A 20431-nucleotide genomic window follows, 5' to 3' on the forward strand; every position below is an offset into this window, starting at 1 on the left:
CAAAAACCTAAATATAAAACCTAAAACAATAAAGATCATGGAATAAAAAATAGGGACAATGCTAGGAACCCTAATACACGGCATAAACAGAATACAAAACATTACTAACAATGCACAAATACCAGAAGAGAAATTAGATAACTGGGAGCTCCTAAAAATCAAACACTTAATGCTCATCAAAAGACTTCACCAAAAGAGTAAAAAGACAACCTACAGACTGGGAAAAATTTTTTGGCTATGACAGATCAGCATCTAATCTCTAAAATCTACACGATACTGCAAAACCTCAGCAACAAAAAAACCAGATAATTCAATTAAAAAATGGGCAAAGGATATGAACAGGCACTTCACCAAAGAAGACATCCAGGTGGCTACCAGATACATGAGGAAATGCTCACGATCATTGGCCATTAGAGAAATGCAAATCAGAACTACAATGAGATACCATCTCACCCCAACAAGGCTAGCATTAATCCAAAAGACACAAAATAATAAATGTTGGAGAGGTTGTAGAGAGACTGGAACACTCATACACTGCTGTTAGAAATGTAAAATGGTACAACCACTTTGGAAATCAGTTTGGTGCTTCCTTAAAAAGCTAAAAATAGAAGTACCATACGATCCAGCAATCCTACTCTTTGGAATATATCCTAGAGAAAGAAGAGCCATCACACGAATAGATATTTGCACACCCGTGTTCATTGCAGCACTGTTCATGGTAGCAAAAAGATGGAAACAACCTAGGTGCCCATCAGCAGACGAATGGATAAACAAACTATGGTATATTCAAACAACGGAATATTATGCAACAATAAAGAACAACGATGAATCTGTGAAACATAACATGGTTGAATCTGGAAGGCATTACGCTGAGTGAAATCAGTCAGTCGCAAAATGACAAACATTGTATGAGACCACTATTATAAGAACTCAAGAAAAGGTTTAAACACAGAAAAAACATTCTTTGATGGTTACAAGGGTGGGGAGGGAGGGTGATGGTTATTCACTAACTAGATAACAGACAGGAATTATTTTAGGTGAAGGGAAGGACAACACACAATACAGGGGAAGTCAGCACAACTGGACTAAACCAAAAACTAAGAAGTTTCCTGAATACAATCAAACACTTTGAGGGACAGACTAGTAGGGGCGGGAGTCTGGGCACCATGGTTTCAGGGGTCATCTAGGTCAATTGGCATAACAAAGTTTATTAAGAAAATGTTCTGCATCCCATTTTGGTGGGTGACATCTGGGGTCTTAAAAGCTTGGGAGTGGCCATCTAAGATCCATCAACTGCTCCCAACCCACCTGGAGCAAAGGAGAATGAAGAACACCAAAGACAAGGAAAATATTAGCCCAGGAGACAGAAAGGGCCACATAAACCAGAGATTGCATCAGCCTGAGACCAGAAGAACTAGATGGTACCCGGCTACCACCAATGACTGCCCTGACAGGGAACACAACAGAGAGTCCCTGATGGAGCAGGAGAAAAGGGGTGCAGAACTCAAATTCTAGTAAAAAGACTAGACTTAATGGTCTGACTGAGACTGGAGGGACCCCGGAAGACATGGCCCCCAGACTGTTAGCCCAGGACTGAAACCATTCCTGAAGCCAACTCTCCAGACAAAGATTAGACTGGACTGTGGGACATAAAATGATACTCTTGAAGAGATTGCTTCTTAGCTCAAGTAGATACCTGAGACTAAATGGACAGCTCCTGTCCGGAGGCAAGATGAGAAGGCAGAGGGTTAGGAGCTGGTTGAATGGACACAGGAAATCCAGGGTGGAAAGGAGGAGTGTGCTTTCACATTATAGAAAGAGCAGCTAGAGTCACATAGCAATGAGTGTATAAATTTTTGTATGAGAAACTGACTTGAACTGTAAACTTTCACTTAAAGCACAATAAAAAAAGAAAAGAAAAATACATAGCAAGAATGCATGCATCCCTCTCCCCCTTCAGCACAATCTGCCTACTGTATACCAGACCCTGTGCCAGGTGCCAGAGCTACAGAGCTGGTTACGCTGTTGGAGGAGCTCAGCCTGGGCAATAGACGTAGTCTGGAGCAGTGTTCACATACAGTAGCCCCTTAGAGGAGGGGACAGCTCCCTGTCCTTGGGGGACAAGGTCAAGAGCTCTCCGTAAGTTGGCCCTTGTATTGCTGGAGAAGCAAAGGCCCGTTCAGTGGCCCCAAGAGAGCAAGTCCAGGGCAGGTGCGGGGAGTGTGCTGCCAAGCAGGAGCCTCGTGAAGAGGTAAGGAATGTGAGCTGGCCCTGAAGGCAGTGAGGGAGCCTAGGAGAATATCCTTCAGAGAGAGGTGAGCCCTGAAGCGCACTTTGGAAAGATCTCTGATGATCAATGTGGAGAAAGAGCTGGAGGTAGGGAGAGAATGGTCCAGGCAAGAGAAGGAGGCCCAAATCTGGGCACAGAGAAGTAGGAAGGGACAGGAGTTGAGGCAAAGAACTGCCCCCCCGCCAAAAAATAAAACTAGTATGAATCAGGGTTGAAACGTCATGATTGGCAAGGTGGATGAGGCAGAGACGTCCTGAAGAGTGAGAGAAGTGATGCTGTGGCAGTGGCAGAAGGCAGGTGCTTTCAGCGAAGTGTCACTCTGTGACAGAGCTTCTGTCCTGGACACGCTTACTGTCGGGGGAGACAGACTCAGACATGTGATCACAAGAGCATAGAGGAGGGCTTAATGGAAGTAGTGTGTTCCCAGTGCTGTGAGCCCCAGGGCAGGAGGGAGTGAGGGGTGGGGGACTTCTTGTAGAAGGTGAGGCCAGAGCTGAGTCTCAAGGATGAGGAGGAATGAACCATGCAGAGAGGAAGGAGTGTGTTGTGTTAGGTGACAGATTACCAGGTGGAGCTTGATCCTGATTTTTGTTTATCTTCTTTTGTTTTACTTGAACTTCAAGTGCACAAAAATCAGATTAAAAATAACCCTTGGTGTGTGACATACTCTCCTCACCTGACCTTGCACAGCCCTCTTTTGGTTAGTCAATTCATTGGTTACTTTTATTAGTGTTATAAGCACCCAAGAGCCCATCGTCCCAAATAAAAGCTGGAACCTTGACAGTAACCTGCATCTGACCCTATAGAGACCCCGACCCCAGCTCATTGCTTCTGGCCCCAAGCCACCGTCACTCTGAATCCCATGTTCATTATGTCCCTGTTTCCATTTGTGTATTATGTTATTGTGCCCGTATGTTTCTCCTGAAAGATGGCATTTTTTATTTTAGTTTTTAACTTTATAAAAAAGTGTCTCATGCTGTATGTACTCTTTGGGGACTTCTTTTTTTCACCTAACGTTATATTACTAAGAACCATCCATATGGTGTGTTACTGAAGTTCATTTGTTTTGACTGCTTCACAGTGTTGCACTGTGTAAATATACCTTAGTTTATTCATGTGCTCTGGGGTGGCTTCCAGGTTTTTACTATCGTGAAACAGTGCTGCTAGAAACAATTTTTACAAGTCTCGGTTGTACAGGTGCCAGAGTTTATTTTAGGTATATGCCTACAAGTGGAATTGCTGGGTCACGGGGTATGTGTTGATCCTTCGTTTTAAGAGATAATGACATGTTTTCCATAGTAGTTCACAAGTTGACACCCCTCCTCAGCAGTGTATGAAAGATTCTGTAGACCCCCACCCTCTTCAGCACATTTTAATTCTGCCAATCGGGTGAGTCTAAAATGGTATCTTACTGTGGTGTTGAGATGCCATTCCCTGGTTTCAAATTACATTAAACTATGTTTCCTCTTCTATGGAATGCCAGTTTGTGGTTTTTGCCCTGTTTTCAATTGGGTACTAGTGTTTTTCTTATTTATTTGTGGGAGCTTTCTGTATGTATGTATATATGTGTGTATTTGTGTGTCTTGTTACTAATCCTTTGTCAATTATGTATATTTCAATCTAGTCTATAACCTATATATTCACTTCCTTTAAGTATTTTTTGATGAACCAAAGTTCTTAATTTTAACATGGCCAACTACTCAATCTTTTCTCTTATAAACAATGCTTTGTTTAAGAAATCCCAACCCCTGAGTCTAACAGTAGGAGACCTGGTGGCACAGAGGCTAAAGCGCTCGGCTGCTAACTGAAAGGTCCTACGTTGGAACCCACTAGCTGCTCCATGGGAGAAAGATGGCAGTCTGCTTCCGTAAAGATTTATAGCCTTAGAAACCCTATGGGGCAGTTCTAATTTGTCCTGTAGGGTCACAGTTGAGTCAGAATCAACTCGACAGCAATGAGTTTGAGTTTTGTTAAGTCTAAAAGATATTCATCTACATTTCCTATTAGGTGTTTTAACACTTTGTTTTTGCATATAAACCCTTAATCCGGCTGGAGTTTATTTTGTATCTAGTGTGGAACAGGAATCCACTTCCATATTTTTGGCATATGAATCACATCTTTCTTCAGCTGTCTTTATTCCTCACTGATCTCGTGGGCCGCCTCTGTTATACAACCAAAGTTCCATCCATAAGCGGGTCTGTTTCTGGGCTCTTCTTTCTACTCTATTGGTCAGTTGGTCTACCTGTGTCTGTACCACACTTATTATTAGAACTTCACAGAAAGTACCCTTTAGCCAGTTTTTCTTATTCAGAAGAGTTCTGGCTATTTCTGGTCCTCTACTTTCATATAAATTTTAAAATTATCTTTAAACATTTTGTGAAAGACCCTGTTAGGATTTAGATAGGAGAATTGCATAAATCGATAGATCAATTTGCAGAGAATTGTTGTCTTTACAATATTGAATCTTCCTATCCATGAACGCTGTATACTTCTCCATGCTTTATAATTTTCCCTAGTGAGAACTTACACATCATTAGATTTATTCCTTGATATGTGATACTGTTGGATACCCTGATAGCATAGTGGTTAAGTACTATGGCTGCTAACCAAAAGGTCAACAGTTTGAATCCACCAGGTGCTCCATGGAAACTCTACAGGGCAGTTCTACTCTGTCCTATAGGGTTGTTATCAGTCAGAATCAACTCGACGGCAACGGGTTTGGTTTTTTTTTTGGTCATAAATAATGACTTTTTTTCATGTGCCTACTGTTTGCTGTTGATGTATAAAAATAGGACTTTTGTATATTAATCTTGTATCCTAAACTCTCTTCTTATTTCTAATAATTTTTATGTGAGTTATTTTTGGTTTTTCTATATATTATCTCCAAATAATGGCATTTGTTTTATTACACTGGGTGAGACTTCCAATACATAATTGAATACAGGTGGCAACAATTGACATATTTGTCTAATTCCTAAATTTAATCAAAGGCTTATAATATTGTCCATTTAGAATGTTTTTCTAGATTTTTAATAGATATTATTTATCAGGTTAAGAAAATTTCCTTCTATTCTTAATTTACTAAGAGATTTATTATGAATATGTATTGAATTTACTTCTGTTCTTTTTATGCCTCTATAAAGATGATTATTTTTTCTCTTTTAATCTGTTATATGTTGAGTTGTATTTATGAATTTTGTAATATTAAATCATTTTTGTGTACCTGGGATAAATCCAACTCAAGTATTTTTATACACTTCTAAATTCTATTTGCTAATATTTTGTTTATGAATTTATGAATTTGGCATCTATTTTCAGAAGTAAACTGTGACTCTAATTTTTTTCTTATAATATCTTAGGATTTGGTGTCTGGGTCATACCAACCTTGTAGAATGAGTTGAGGAGTATTTACTCTTCTCCTCTTGCATAAAATTGGAATGAATTGTTGCTTGAAAGTTTGGTAAAAATCACCAGTTAAACTATCTGAGCTTCGTCTTTCCTTTATGGGAAGATGTTTGTTTGCTGCTTCAATTTCTTTAAAAGTTATATAGGACTCTTCAAGCTTTTCATTTCTTCTTGGGTTAGTTCTTACAAGTTATGCTTTCCTAGAAGTTTGTCTGTTTCATCTGAGAGTTCAAAATTGTTGGCATGTGGTTATTGTTAATATTTTAATACCTTTTTGATCTCTATCATCATGTCCCCTTTTCATTCACAGTATTATTTATTTGTATCTTCTCTACTAGTTTTCTTCTACATAGATGTACTCAGTTCTTCTCTAATTTCTTAAGATGGATACTTAACTTTCTTCATTACTATAACTATTAAGACTATACGGAACCATGGTGGTGCAAATGGTTAAGTACTCGGCTGCCAACCAAAAGGTTGGTGGTTTGAACCCCCCAGTGACTCCATGGGAGAAAGACCTGGTGATCTGCTTCCATAAAGATTACAGTCAAGAAGACTATAAATTTACTTCAAAACACAACTTTCAGTGCATTCCAAAAATTTTAATAAGTAGTGTTTCATTATTGCAAAGGTTATCAAAATGTAGTCTAGCGATCCTAAGTGTCTCCAAGACCCTTTCAGGGTTCCACAAAGTCAGAACTACTTTCATAATAATACCAATATGGTATTTGCCTTTTTCACTCTCATTCTATCACAAGTGTATGATGGAGTGTTCCAGAGGCTATATGATGTATGATAACACAACAGATTGGATGCTGAAGCAGATATGAGAATCCAGCTGTCTTTTTTTTTTTTTTAATTGTGCTTTCAGGGGAAGTTTACAATTCAAGTTAGTCTCTCACACAAAAATTTATACATACATTGTTATGTGACCCTAGTTGCTCTCCCTATACCGTGACAGCACACTCCTCCTTTCTACCCTGGATTTCCCATGTCCATTCAACTAGCTCCTGACCCTCTCTGCCTTCTCATCTCACCTCCAGACAGGAGCTGCACATTTAGTCTCATGTATCTACTTGAGCTAAGAAGCACACTCTTCACGAGTATCATTTTATGTCTCATAATCCAGTCTAATCTTTATCTGAGGAGTTGGCCTCAGGAATGGTTTTAGTTTCAAGCTAACAGAGTCTGGGGCCGTGTCTTCCGGGGTCCCTCCAGTCTCAGTCAAACCATTAAGTCTGGTCTTTTTAGAATTTGAGTTCTGCACCCCACTTTTCTCCTGCTCCATCAGGGACTCTCTGTTGTGTTTCCTGTCAGGGCAGTCATTGGTGGTAGCTGGGCACCATCTAGTTCTTCTGGTTTCAGGCTGATAAGAGTCTGGTTTATGTGGCCCTTTCTGTCTCTCAGGCTAATACTTTCCTTGTGTCTTTGGTGTTCTTCATTCTCCTTTGCTTCAGGTGGGCTGGGACGAATTGATGTATCTTAGGTGGCCACTCGCTACCAGGTGTCTTCTATTAAGCCAGATATTAAGGAGATTTGAAAAATGTAAAAACAAAGCTACTCTTCTAATTTTTTTGAAAATATAGTTATTTTAATAAAAATGTCATTTATAATAATATGTGATGGCTTATTATTGTTATCCTTAAATGACATTTTTAATTAATTTTTTTAGTATTTCAGAATGAATAAATATTTTTAAAAGTTCTTAGTTTTAATGGAGGAATCTGGAAGGCATTATGCTGAGTGAATTTAGTCAGTACAAAAGGATAAATATTGTATAATACCACTATTATAAGAACTCAAGAAAAGGTTTAAACACAGAAGAAAACATTATTTGATGGTTACGAGGGTGGGGAGCGAGGGAGACGGTTGTTCACTAACTAGATAGTAGACAAGAATTATCTTAGGTGAAGGGAAGGACAGCACACACTACAGGGGAAGTCACCACAACTGGACTAAACCAAAAACTAAGAAGTTTCCTGAATACAACCAAACACTTAAAGGGACAGAGTAGCAGGGGCAGGGATCTGGGGACCATGGTTTCAGGGGACATCTAGGTCAATTGGCATAACAAAGTTTATTAAGAAAATGTTCTGCATCCCATTTTGGTGGGTGCATCTGGGGTCTTAAAAGCTTGGGAGTGGCCACCTAAGATCCATCAACTGGTCCCAACCCACCTGGATTAAAGGAGAATGAAGAACACCAAAGTCACAAGGAAAGTATTAGCCCAAGAGACAGAAAGGGCCACATAAACCAGAGACTACATCAGCCTGAGACCAGAAGAACTAGATGGTGCCCGACTACCACCAGTGACCGCCCTGACAGGGTGAGCAGGAGAAAGGCAGGGTGCAGAACTCAAATTCTAGTAAAAAGACCAGACTTAATGGTCTAAGACTAGAGGAACCCCAGAAAGCATGGCCCCCGGATTCTCTGTCAACCCAGAACTAAAACCATTCCCGAGGCTAACTATTCACACAAAGACTAGACTATGGGACATAAAATGATACTCGTTAAGACTGTGCTTCTTAGCTCCAGTAGATACATGAGACTAAATGGGCAGCTCCTGTCCAGAGGTGAGATGAGAAGGCAGAGAGAGTCAGGAGCTGGTTGAATGGACATGGGAAATCAGAAGTGGAGAGGAGGAGTGTGCTGTCACAATACAGGAAAAGCAATTAGGGTCACATAACAACGTATGTATAAATTTTTGAATGAGAGACTAACTTGAATTGTAAACTTTCACTTAAAGTACAACAATTAAAAAAATTCTCAGTTTTAATTTCAAATACAGTAATTATTGATAGATATAACCCACATAAACAAAACCTCTTTGGAGTCCTCAATAATTTTTAAGAGTATAAAGAGACTCTGAGACCAAAAAAGTTTGGGAACTGCTGTATTATCATTCAATTCTAGGTTTTTCAAATCTTTTTACTATTAACCTGACTTTCACTAAGGTGAAAGATCTTGTATTGTGAGATATTTATTCTTTTTATACTTATTCTTTAAAATGTTTTGCAGTGATTTTCGTGATATGGAACTTGATGCATTTTTATGGTTGTTCTGTGTGTGCTTGAGAAAAATGTGTGTTCTCTAAATGTTGGTTCAGTGCACTGTATATGTCCATTAGGTCACACCTGTTAAATGTGTTGCTTGAATCTTCTGTATTCTTGCTGGGTTTTTTCCTACTTGACCCTATTAATTATTGAGACCTATATATTGAAATCTCCCACTGTTATGAAAGACTGATCAATTTTCCCTGTAATACAGTCACTTTTTTCTTAGAGATTTTTGAGCCTATTTATTAGGTGTATATATATATATATATATATATATATTTCTTTCTATATGTTCTTTGGGAATTAAACTTATCATTATGGAGTACCTTTTCCATTCCTAATAATGATTTTTGTTTTAAATTCTATTTTATCTGATATTATAAAGCCCCTCCACTTTCTTTTGGTTATTATTTGCCTGATATGTGTTTTTCCATCTTTCTGCTTTCAGCGTTTGTGTATCCTTGTGTGTTAGCTGTGTTTCTTTTAACCAACATATACCTAGAATTTTTTTTTATCCAAATCTGTCAGTATTTTAAATTGATGAGTTTCGACAATTTATGTTTAACCTAACTATTGATATATTTAGGCCTATTGCTAATATCTTAATTTATCATTTCAGTTTCTCACATTTTTCCTTTTAATCCCTTCACTTTTTTTAAAAAAAGTATCTTTATCTCAACTATTTTACCCTAAATTATTTTTAATGCAAGCCTTTGAGGCCTTGCCTCCCCAATAATGTTTTTATTGAGCACTCATAGTTGAATATTTTGACTAAATATAATTTTTAGATCCTGAGTTTTTTTTGTTTGTTTTTGATACATTGAAAGTATATTCCATTGTTGTCTTGCATGCAGTGTTAGTCTTGAAAAATCTGGTCACGTATTCTTTTTCTGAGATATAATTCACATTCCATACTATTCACCCTTTCAAAAAGTACAGTTAAGTCGTTTTTAGTATATTCACCAAGTTGTGCATCTGCGTGGTAAGGATCAGCATGAATCCAATCCCCAAAATGTGGCGACTGTTCCAGTCCCCACCGTCCCACACTTCCATTCTCATAACCAGGTGCCCCATGGCACACTCTCCTACTCTAGCAACCCAGAGTTAGGTCAGAGCTCACAAGTTAAAAGGACACTGTCCTTCAGACTGCCTAACAGACAGATGCCAGCTGCAACTTTGGGGAGCCCACACAACACCCCAACCTTCTGACCTGCTGGCCACCAATTTGTGACTGCTTTCCCACTACCCCTTTAGGATGCCAGCTGGAAGCTCAGAAATCCACGTAACATCTTTACTTTCTGAACTGCTGGCTCCCGCTACCCTTCTGAGTTCAGTAATTTGCTGGAATGACTCATGGATCTCACAGAGAAAATGCCACAGTAACACTACATATGTATTATAACCAAAAGAATACAAACGAAGCGATGCATAGTGCAAGGTCTGGGAGGGTCCCAGCAGGGAGCTTCCATGTCCCAAAGGACATACTACGCTCCCAAGAACAGATGTTCTTGCCAACCAGGAAGCTCTCTGAGCCTGTGTTCAGGGCTTTTATCAGCCAGTCCTTCATGACAGGCTAAATCTTGCCTCCTGAGGCTAGCTGATATCAGCCTCCCAGGTGAGTCTTTACTGGTCTGGCCAGCCCTCACTCATCAGCACAAATCTTCCAGTGTGGCCTATAAGTCCCAGACCAAGGCACCCCAGTTACTCCAAGAGTTACTTCCCCAGAGCCAAGGACAAAGGCCACCTTTTCCAAATTTTCTCCTGTTACTAATGTCTAATTTTATCCCATTGCGGTCAGAGAACATGCTTTTTATTATTTGAATTCTTTGGAATTTATTGAAACTTGTTTTATGGCCTAACACAAGGTCTATCCTGGAGGATGTTCCATGTGTACTTAAGAAGAATGTGTATTCTTCTATTGTTGGGTGACGTGTCCTATAGATATCTGTTTAGCTGGTTTATAGTGTTGTTCGAGTCTTCTGTTTCTTTGCTCATGTTCTGTCTGGCTGTTCTATCCATAATTGAAATTGAAGTATTGAAGCCTCCACCTATTGTTGAATTATGCATTTCTTCATTTTTCTCAGTTTTTGCTTCATGTATTTGAGGGCTCTGCTGTTAGGTGCAAGTATGCTTATAATTGTTATATCTTCTTGATGAATTGACCCTGTTGTCATTATAAAATGTCCTATTTTGTCTGTAGTAGCAAGACTTTTTTTTTTTTGTCTGATATTAGTGTGGCCACTCCTCCTCTTTTTTGGTTACTGTTTGCATGATATATCTTTTCCATCTTTTTATTTTCAATCTATTTGTGTCTTTACCAGTGCTGTTTATGTCTTCATGTGGATTTGAGTTACTCTCTAGTGTCCTTTCATTTCAGCGTGATGTACTCATCTTAGTATTTCTTGTAGAACAAGTCTGCTAGTGACAAACTCTGTTTTTGTTTATCTGACAATGTCTAAATTTCTCCTTCATATTTGAAAGATAGTTTTGCCAAATATAGAATTTTTGGCTTATAGTCCTTTTCCTTCATAATTTTGAATATGTCATCCCACTACCTTCTGGCCTTTGTGGTTTTTTATGAGAAATCAACTGTTTTTCTTATTGAGGATCTCTTGTATGTGATGAGTCACTTCTCTCTTGCTGCTTTCAAAATTCCTTGTTTTTGCCTTTTGACAGTTTGATTATGATGTGTCTAGGTGTGGTTCTCATTGAGTTTATTTTACTTGGAGTTTGTTGAGATTCTTGCGTGTGTAGATTGTTTTTGTATCAAGTATGGGGAATTTTAGACCATTATTTCTTCAAATATTCTTTCTGCCCTTTTCTCTCCTCTCCTTCTAGGACACCAATTTGCATATATTGGTATGCTTGATTGTACCCCACAGATCTCTGATACTGTTCATTTTCCTCCATTCTTTTTTTTTCTACTCTTCAGACTGGACAATCTCAATTAAACTATCTTCAAATTTGCTCATTCTTCCTTCTGCCTGCTCAGATATGCTGTCTAGTCCCTCTAGTGAATTTTTCATTTTAGTTATTATCCTTTTCAGCTCTAGAATTTTATTTAATAATTTCTATAGGGAGCAGTTCTATTCTGTAACACAATGTGTTGTTATGAGTTGGAATCGACTTACTGGCCAAGACAACAACAATCTCTTTATTGATATTCTCTATTTGGTGAGATATCATTCTCATGCCTTTCTTTAGTTTTTTAGATGTGGTTTCCTTTAGTTTTTTAACATATTTAAAATACCTGATTTAAAGTCTTTTTCTGGTATGTCGAATACCTGGGCTTCCTTAAGTAGTTTCTATTGATTTTTCAACCAACCTACCCTTGTATATGGGCCATACTTTCTTGTTTCTTGCATGTCTCATACTTTTCTATTGAGAACTGGACATTTCAAATAATATACTGTGGCAACTCCAGAAATCAAATTCTCCTTCCTCCCCAGCGTTTGTTGTTGTTGCTGTTTGTTGTAGTTGTTTGTTTAGTGATTCTTCTGAACTAATTCTGTAGTCTATATTCTTTGTCAATGAAGCCTCTGCACTGTTAGCTTAGTGGTCAGCTAATGATTAGACAGAGATTTCCTTAAATGCCTGGAACCAATAAGTATCACAGTCTTTGCCAAAGGATTCTGTGTACATGTTGAGGCATGCCTTCAACATTCAACCAGGCAGTTTACACAGCTTAACCTTTGTCTTCACATCTGCTTGTGCAGAGCCTCCAGTTAGCCAAGAGTGACAGCTTAGGGCCTTCTCAGGTCTTTTCTCGCATGCACACAGGTCCGGCTTGCACACAGGACTATGTCAGAGCTTTTCAGAGCCCCTCATGAACAAGTTGTTCCTCAGCTTTTCCTTCTAAATTCTTTGGTTAGTTAGCCTGTTCTTTGCCTCAACTGTTAACCACCCTTTCAGGCAGCCACAGTGTTAAACAATTACCTCTGATTATTTTCAACAAACACCCCCAGGGAAAAAGGCTGTTCTCACTGGGTGAGCTCTGAATCAGGTCATATAAGCACAGCCTTGCATGTGGGATCTTCAAGGGAACCACCAGACAGATCAAATGATAATTCTACGGGAATGGGGCTTTGAAGGAGCTCCATCCTAGCTCTGTCCCCCTCAAGTGGCTGCAAGGTTGCTTGTATTCATCATGATTTCAGGCTGTTGGTTTTTAAAAGTGCTTCAGAGGTTGAGGAGGATAGGAATAGTGCAAAATGAAATGCCACAGAGCTCACTGTTCCTACTGATATTCACTTGTTTTTCTTGAATAAATGCTCCCTGGGATCGCTACAAGCCTTTAATTTCCAGCATTCTGAAAAAGTTAAGTTTGACAGTTTTTGCCAGTATTCTAGTTGCTTTTATGGAGGAGACGATCAGAGGTTTTTTACTCCAACATTTTTGCTAGCATCACCCTGAAGTCACAGATTCTTGCTCCTTTGTATGTGATTTTCTCTCTCGGTAAGCCTTTGGGATTTTCTTTTTGTCTTTGAGATTTTTAAACCTTTTTTATAATATGTCCAAGTATGGATGGCTTTTTAATTCTTTTAATGGGCACTTTATGGACCTTTTCAAGGAGCCCTGGTGGCACAGTGGTTAAAGCGATAGGCTGCTAACCAAAAGGTCAGTGGTTTGAACCCACCAGCCACTCCACAGGAGAAAGATGTGGCAGTCTGCTTCCATAAAGATTTCAGCCTTGGAAACCCTATAGAGCAGTTCTACTTTGTTCTGTGGGGTCATTATGAGTCAGGACTGACTCGTGGCAATGGGTTTTTTTGTTTTTATGGACTCTTCCAGTGTGAGGTAGTTTGTCATTTTTAAATTTCAGCAAATTTATCTCCCTAATTCTTCAAATATTTTTACCTCTCCATTTTATTCTTCTCCTTTTAGATCTCCTATTATCCAGGTGTTAGCACTTCCACTCTGCCTTACATATCTCTTAGCTCTCTTTTTATATTTCTTTGTCCATTCTTTATTCTAGATATTTTTTCACACTGGTCTTTAAGTTCACAATTCCTCAGCTATATCCATTCTGCATTTTCTGTATCTATTGTATTATTTATTTCAACTATTTTATTTTTTTAATCTCATATTTCTGCTTACATCTTTATATTTTATTGTTGTTGTTTGATATTGCCAACATCTTCCCTTATCTCTTCAAATATGTTTAGTAGGCTACTTTTAAATTCATTGTCATTTTCTTACATTTCTGCTTCTGATAAAAATTTGATATTCATTTTGCTGTTTTATCTTTTGAAATCTGTTCCTCAAATGTCTTGCACTCTGAGCTCATTTTTCTCTTGGGTTATTGGCCACTGTGTCAAGCATTTAGTATGAGGGAAGGCCAAAAGGATCTCAGTCAGCTGGGGAATTGTAGGGACAGGAGTGTGGGAGCATGAGGATCAGGAGTCTTGAGTCACTGCAGGAGTGGGAATAGGAAGACAACAAGAGTAAAATCCAACAGTTCTCTCCTATCTTAGCTTCCCCTAACCATAGCTGCAGTGCCTCTTAGGCCAGAGCCACCACTCCACATGTAAGAGTTTAAAAAAAAAAGAAAAAAAAAAAACAGGGTTTCCCCACAGCTTCCTCTGGGATGATCAAGGAGGAAGGAGCTCAACAGTTGTACTATTTCAGCACCTTGGTCAGGTCATGATTCTAAACCAAGTTGCTATTAGTAGTGGACACTCCTACCTTTTAACTAGATCACAGTTAATAATTTTATGTAGTAAGTAAGGATCTCTGGTTGCCCAATGGTTAAGTGCTCGGCTGCTAACCAAAAGGTCAGCAGTTTGAGCCCACCAGCCACTCTATGGGAGAAAAGACCTGGCGATCTGCTCCTGTAAAAATTACAGCCTAGGAAATCCTATGAGGCAGTTCTACTCTGTCCTGTAGGGTCACTGTGAGTCAGAATTGAATCAACAGTACACAACAACAACAACTTGTAGTAAGTAGCTTAAATCCTTCCCCTTTATCTTGGACACATCAGAAAGCTACCTCACAGCAGAATTACCTAAGACACTTTTATGATCGCAGGTATGGGGCTGTGCATTCAAATTTTCAAATGGTCTCCACGATATCACTACACACCCACTGTGGTTGTTGTTAGGTGCCATCTAGTCATTTCTGACTCATAGTGACCCCATGTACGATAGAACAAAACACTGCCCGGTTCTGTGTCATCCTCACAATCGTTATGTTTGAGCCCATTGTTGCAGCACTGTGACAATCCATCTCATTCAGGGTCTTCCTCTTTTTCACTGACTCTCTACTTCATCAAGCATGAAGTCCTCCTCCAGGAACTGACCCCTCCTGTTAATATGTCCGAAATACTTAAGACAAAGTCTCGCCATCCTTGCTTCTAAGGAGCATTCAGGCTGTACATCTTCCAGGACAGATTTGTTCGTTCTTTTGGCAGTCCATGGTATATTCAGCATTCTTCACCAACATCATAATGAGAAGGCATCAATTCTTCTTCAGTCTTCTTATACATTGTCCAGGTTTCACATGCATGAGGCAACTGAAAATACCATGGCATGGGTCAGGCACACCTTAGTCCTCAAAGTGACATCTTTGCTTCTTAACACTTTAAGAGGTCTTTTGCAGCAGATTTGCGCGATGCACTACGTCATTTGATTTCTTGACTGCTGCTTCCATGGGTGTTGATTGTGCATTCAAGTAAAATGAAATCCTTGACAACTTCAATTTTTTCTCCATTTATCATGATGTTGCTTATTGGTCCAGTTGTGAGGGTTTTTGTTTTCTTTATGTTGAAGTGTAATCCATACTGAAGGCTGCAGTCTTTGATCTTCATCATTAAGTATTTCAAGTCCTCTTCACTTTCAGCTAGCAAGGACATCATCTGCATATCGCAGGTTGTTAGTCTTCCTCCAATCCTTATGCCAGGTTCTTCTTCATATAGTCCAGCTTCTCAGATTATTTGCTCAGCATACAGATTGAATAAGTATGGTGAAAGGATACAACCCCGACACACAACTTTTCTGATTTTAAACCACTCAGTATCCCCGTGTGCTGTTTGTATGACTGCCTCTTAGTCTATGTATAGGTTCCACATGAGCACAATTAAGTGTTCCGGAATTCCTATTCTTCACAGTGTTATCCATAATTTGTTATGATCCACACAGTCGAATGCTTTTGCATAGTCAATAAAACACACATAAACATCTTTTTGGTATTCTCTGCTTTCAGCCAAGATCCATGTGGCATCAGCAGTGATATCCCTCGTTCCACGTACTCTTCTGAATCCAGCTTAAGTTTCTGGCAGTTCCCTGTTGATGTACTGCTGCAACCATTTTTTAATTCTCTTCAGCAAAATTTTACTTGCGTGTGACATTAATGATATTGTTCTATAATTTCTGCATTCTGTTGGATCGCCTTTCTTTGGAATGGGCACAAATATGGATCTCTTCCAGCTGATTGGCCACGTAGCTGTCTTCCAAATTTCTTAGCATAGACAAGTGAGCACTTCTAGTATTGCATCTGTTCGTTGAAACATCTCAATTGGTATTCCATTAATTCCTGGAGCCTTGTTTTTCACCAGTGCCTTCAGTGTAGCTTAGACTTTTTCCTTCAGTACCATCAGTTCCTGATCTCCTGAAATGGCTGAATATCAACCGATTCTTTTTGGTACAGTGACTCTCTGTATTCCTTCCATCTTCTTTGGATGCTTCCTGCATCGTTCAATATTTTCCCCATAGAATCCTTCAATATTGCAACTCAAGGCTTGAATTTTTTCTTCAGTTCTTTCAGCTTGAGAAATGCTGAGCATATTCTTCCCTTTTGGTTTTCTAAGTCCAGGTCTTCACATATTTCTTTATAATACTTTGTCTTCTTGAGCTGCCCTTTGAAATGTTCTGTTCAGTGCTTTTATGTAATCATTTCTTCCTTTTGCTTTAGCTGCTTCTCTCTTCAAGAACAAGTTTCAGAGTCTCTCCTGACATCCATTTTCGTCTTTTCTTTCTCTCCTGTCTTTTTAATGACCTTTTGCTTTCTTCATGTATGATGTCCTTGATGTCATCATACAACTCGTCTGCTCTTCGGTCATTCGTGTTTCGTGCATCAAATCTGTTCTTGAGATGGTCTCTAAATTCAGGTGGGATATACTCAAGGTTATACTTTGGCTCTTTTGGACTTAGTTTTAATTTTCTTCAGCTGCAACTTGAACTTGCATATGAGCAACTGACGGTCTGTTCCACAGTTGGTTCCTGGCCTTGTGCTGACTGATGATATTACATTTCTCCATCATCTCTTTCCACAGAGGTAGTCAATTTGATTGATGCCTATATATTCCATCCATCGAAGTCCACGTGTATAGTCACCATTTATGTTGTTGAAAAAGGTATTTGCAATGAAGTCGTTTGTCTTGAAAAATTCTATCATGTGATCTCCAGCATCATTTCTATCACTGACTCCGTATTTTCCAACTACCGATCCTTCTTTGATGCCACCTTTTGCATTCCCAATCACCAGTAATTATCAATGCATCTTGTTTGATCAATTTCAGACTGCAGAAGTTGATAAAAATCTTCAATTTCTTCATCTTTGGTATTAGCTGAACACATAGCCATTAGAATGAGTAAAATTAAAAAGACCGACAATTCCAGGTGTTGGTGAGGATGTGGAGCCACTGGAATTCTCTTACACTGATAGTGGGAATGTAAAATGGTACAACCACTTTGGAAAACAATTTTGCAGTTTTTGTAAAGTTTTTAAACATAGATTTATCATGCCACTCAGCAGTTCCAGTCCTAGGTATTTCCCAAGAGAAATGAGACCATACGTTTACACAAAGACTTGTACACAAATGGTCATAGAATTATCATTCATAATAGCCATAAATTCAGAATAACTCAAGGGTCCATCAAAAGGAGACTGGTAGATTGTGGTATGTCTGCAGAATGGAATACTATGCAGCAAAAAAAAATAAAAATAAAAAAGGAATGGACTGTTGATACAAGATGGATAAATTTCAACATCATGTTGAGCAGAAAAAGCCAGACACAAAGGATTACATATTGTATGTCTTAGTTATCTAGTGCTTCTGTAACACAAATACCACAAGTGGATGGCTTTAAAGAATAGGAATTTCTCTCTCATTTCAGGAAACTAGAAGTCCAAGTTCAGGGTGTGGCTCTAGGGGGAGTTCCTTCCTTGTTGGTAGCCCTATGAGGTCCCTGGCATTCCTTGGAAGTTCTTTGGCATTCCTTGATGTTTCCCCTGTGTGTCTCTTCTGCTCTGTCTATTCTGCTCTTTTTATAACTGAGAAGTGATTAGGTTTAGGACCCACCCTACTCTGATATGACCTCATTAACCTAACTCCTAATTCCAAACAGGGTCATATTTACAGGTGTTACAGAGGTTAAGATTTCAACACTTATTTGGGGAGGAAACTATTCAATCCATAACACCATATGGTTCCATTTATTTGATATTCTGGAAAAGGCAAAACTATAGTAACAGAAAGTAGATCTGTGGTTGCCTGAGGCTGGGAGTAGAGGGAGGAAACTTTTGGGGGTGATGGAAATGTTTTCATTGTAGTGGTAATTTTGCAGTTTACTATATATAAATTATTCCTCAAATGCTTTTTAAGCTGTATTCAAAAAAAGAAAAAGAAAACATGGTTTGCAGGAGACGCCCTTGCTCTAGATCCTTTAAAAGCAAATCTCAACTCAGACACTTGCGGGGCCAGGCGGGAGAGGGAAATGAGTCAGAGCACTCTGGGTGCATACAGAAAACAGCTGAGTGGTGTTGAGCCCAGTGTAGTTGGATATGCCAGGGTATTTTTTAAGTCAGAAATACAGATTTTAGTGTCAAGTCTGTTATTTTAAAATGTTAGTACCAAAGTGGGCCCACAGGCCTGGTATGGCTCCCAGGCATCAGCACCTGGTGCCCTTAAGTCTGCCCTGAGCTCAACCAACAGAACCATGAGCTCAATCCACACACAGTGGCTTTTTCCCAGGTGTGGCTCTGGCGTGCTGCTGTTGACCCCACCTTGCAGGAGGTGATGGGAAGTAGTTTGATGCTGTGGGTGTGGGCTCTACCCATGAGATGGGGCCCTGAAGCCTCTCTTGGCAAAAACTGCCTCTGTGGGAATGTGAGGTACACCCTGGGACTCCTACTGCTCCCCTGAGGGTACCTGACCTGGGTTACAGTCACATTAGCATCTGGAAAGATGGGAAGCCAATATGGGTCTCAGGAGAATCCCATTATGCTGAGAACTCTGAACTCTGAGGGGTCAGAGGCCTGTGCTCCCCCAAGAGTGGGCGTGGCCATCCTGCTCCGCTCACCTCCGTGGCATGGCCCACTCTGCTGAGGTCTGACGTGCCCTTTGTCCTTGGCCCAGTTTGGGGGCAGCCCCGTGTCCTGCGCTGTGGGGCTTGCCGTCCTGGAGGTCTTGGAGAAGGAGCAGCTCCAGGCTCATGCCACCCATGTGGGCAGCTTCCTGATGGAGCGCCTCAGGCAGCAGAAAGCCAAGCATCCCATCATCGGGGATGTCAGGTGAGGCTCTGGGGGTAGAAGTCACCAACCACTAACGGAGCACCTGCCAGGGCCTGGCAGGGTCAGCGTCTCCTTTTCCCTCATAAATCAAAGCCTAGGATGGCGGGGACTTTTATCTCTACGGGAGGAAACTGAGGCCCTGAGGTGCAGTTGCCCAAGATGACACTTCTAGAGTGGGGGAAGAGCCAAGATTCAAACTGAGCTGTCTGGCCCCCAAATCTCTTGTTGTTGTCCACACAGAGGCCAGCCTCCCTGTCCCAGTTTCTCCCTGGAACCATTCACTCCCCTCCAGAGGCTCTCCTCAATGCCGCCCTGCGGCTCTCAGCTTCCCCAGAAGGTAGAAGTGCGAGCCCTGGTGGGCTTTCCTACAAGAAGTGTGGCCAAGGCCCTGGCAGAGGGTGAGAGTTGGGACTGGGGCTAGCCACGCCTTAGGAGATGTCACCTTCTGCTCCAGGGGAGTCGGGCTCTTCATTGGTGTGGATCTTATCAGAGACGAGGCCACGAGGAAGCCAGCAACTGAAGAGGCCGACTACTTGGTCTCCAGGTATTTTTCCCTTGAAAAAGGCTGCCTTCTGGAGGAAATACAGCAGGGCCTCTTTGCAGAGCCTAGGACCAACTGGGAAGGAGCCTCCCTCCTTCCTTCTCCTGGACTGGGTGCAGTGTCTGGGCTGCCGCAGCAGGGCGGGGGTGGGGGCAGGGCTGGCCGGCCGGCCAACCTATGCATGAGTGGCCCAGTTGGTCTGCACCCAGTTCCTGACACCAAGGACTTGGGAGTGAAGGCAGGAACCGATCCAGGCCCCAAGCACGCTGCTGTGCTGAGAATGCCAAAGCTAGAGGGACACAGATCCCACAAACCCTGGACTGAGGGCTCCGAAGGGAGGCAGCTCTGCAGTCACACCGCTGGGCAGTAGCACAACCAGACTCAGCACCTCACCCCACGGCAGTGGGTTGTTGGGTGGGCAGGACTCCAGGTCCCTGTCTGGGCTGGGGGTGTCTTGGATCCATCCCACGCTGGTTTGCGTGTCTCACTTGAACCCTAGACGCCTCCAGAATCCTGATTCCTTTTTGTCTCCACTCCCATCTCTGCCCCCTTACCCTGTATGTCCCCAACACTGAAAACCCTTCTAGTGTTTGATGTGTCCTTTTTTGAACTATGAAATGTCAATCATTT

General features: G+C 40.6%; 1 protein-coding gene across 1 annotated transcript in view; it reads left to right on the plus strand.

The window, feature by feature from the left end:
* The window catches only part of PHYKPL (5-phosphohydroxy-L-lysine phospho-lyase), a 43133-nt gene that overhangs the window by 19805 nt on the left and 2897 nt on the right, over positions 1 to 20431 (plus strand). Inside the window, exons 9-10 of the mRNA XM_004371298.2 lie at positions 19106 to 19260; positions 19715 to 19804. Of these exons, the coding sequence (XP_004371355.1) occupies positions 19106 to 19260; positions 19715 to 19804 (245 nt within the window). The remainder of the gene's footprint in view (positions 1 to 19105; positions 19261 to 19714; positions 19805 to 20431) is intronic.

This window comes from Trichechus manatus, unplaced genomic scaffold (assembly GCF_000243295.1).
Source record: "Trichechus manatus latirostris isolate Lorelei unplaced genomic scaffold, TriManLat1.0 scaffold00011, whole genome shotgun sequence".
NCBI classification, from domain to species: Eukaryota; Metazoa; Chordata; class Mammalia; order Sirenia; family Trichechidae; genus Trichechus; species Trichechus manatus.